Genomic DNA, 1,596 nt, shown 5'->3' on the forward strand with positions numbered 1-1,596 from the left:
TTTCTCTATTCCAAAGCAGCAACGCGGATCTGAATCGCTAGGGGCACCTTAACTTAAGCATGCGATGGCGAAGCTCAAAGAGCGAATATGACATCTTGCTCATCTTACTCTCGGAATCATGCCATGACTCGTACTCTGTTTCTGGGCCAGAATAAGTATTCAGGGACAGTAGGCTCCTAGATTCCCATTGGCTTTCAGTAGCTTCCAGTGATCAAAGTGGAAGCCAGTTCTACCTTTAAGATATCCCTCTTCACTTATAGTACTGTTAAGTATTTAGAAAAGTAAGTAATTTTATTAGCCACTTTGGGCATTACTTGATTGCTTTGCCTCTCACTTAAGAAGAATTTCGGTCACATGAGTTCGGACTGAAAATTGCTATAAATACTAACGATGGATCGAACAACACACCCGTTGATTATTCTCTGTATTAATAAATAGGCTGCGGCACGCGCGATTAAATCTGATGCCAGATACGGAGCTCATATGCTGAAGAAATAAAAAATGGTGACGAGGGTGCACATCATCCGATTCAATTTGTGCAGGGAACAAGAGTTCAATGATCCTTAAAGCATGAAGGTTCGTTTGTTGAAAACTGGGCGGTACGTAGCACGAAGACAAACTACTCGTGTGGCTCTGACAGTTATATCAATCGTGGTGCGTCTTCATTTGATATTGAATTGCTTTTAGACCTCGAGAGGGAGGGGTCACATGACGTCGTGACTCAACGCGCAGATGACAACACACAGCGGGCTCTACACTGCGTGGCTGCAAAAGCAAACATGTGAGCTGACGCAGGGTCATTGATGTATATGCCTTTTTCACGTGTTAAAAGAATTTGCTAATTGCCGGTACAGATAGCATCCCGTTCAGGCCCAGTGAGAATGAGACACAGCCGGTTTTGCCGCATAGTGGGCAGATACGGCTATGTCGGCGTAACTTTTTCATGAAATGCTTTCTCGACAAACGAATGTTCATGAAGGGTACAAAAGCAATTTTCTGAAGCTTAACTTCTGGACCAGAGTCACAGCAGTGCAACTATTGCTATGATCATACAGACGCGATAACGGCGACGTTTTTTCACGGAAGTACGGTCGAGACGGCGGAATAATCCGCGATATTTTTCGGATCGGTCTCGTGTTCAATACAGGGAGAAAGATCACAATTGCGTTTGCAGGAACATCCTTGTGTGTGCTGGAAGCGATATAAAGAACGATCCGGTTTAATAGCCAGTTCTGCTCCGTAATACAAAAATAAATCGAGGTTAACGCAGCTATGTGGCTCCAAAGGGCGTGCTGCTAGCGAGAGTCCGGCTATCGGATTCGATAGTGCTACTTGATTTTTCGGAGTATCAGACACGTACCCGGACGCTGAATGTGCCATCACATCTTGATCGATGATATGTTCGGGAATCTAACTTCAAATGCTATTCAAGTGAATTAACGGAGGTGGACCGTCGTAGCAAAATCCACGCCGCAAATTCATTGCAGTTTTTCCTGTCAGTGTGTTTCGTCTATATTACCAACAGCTTCGTCCCGGGATCACTAATCATGTGCAAGCGAAGCGAGATTGGGGCGCTTCATTGGATCCTTCGCCGGC

General features: G+C 45.0%; 1 protein-coding gene across 1 annotated transcript; it reads left to right on the plus strand.

The window, feature by feature from the left end:
* Positions 1-570: 570 nt before the first annotated feature.
* PHALS_02258 (uncharacterized protein) lies at positions 571-1,108 on the plus strand (the record flags this gene model as incomplete). Its single annotated transcript, XM_024716724.1, has 5 exons — positions 571-599; positions 688-703; positions 775-781; positions 855-980; positions 1,056-1,108. 5 exons carry the CDS (start codon positions 571-573, stop codon positions 1,106-1,108), a joined length of 231 nt encoding a protein of 76 aa, XP_024582294.1.
* Between the last annotated feature and the right edge of the window lie 488 nt (positions 1,109-1,596).

The sequence above is a fragment of the Plasmopara halstedii genome (assembly GCF_900000015.1).
Source record: "Plasmopara halstedii genome assembly, contig: Scaffold_1878, whole genome shotgun sequence".
Taxonomy (NCBI): domain Eukaryota; phylum Oomycota; class Peronosporomycetes; order Peronosporales; family Peronosporaceae; genus Plasmopara; species Plasmopara halstedii.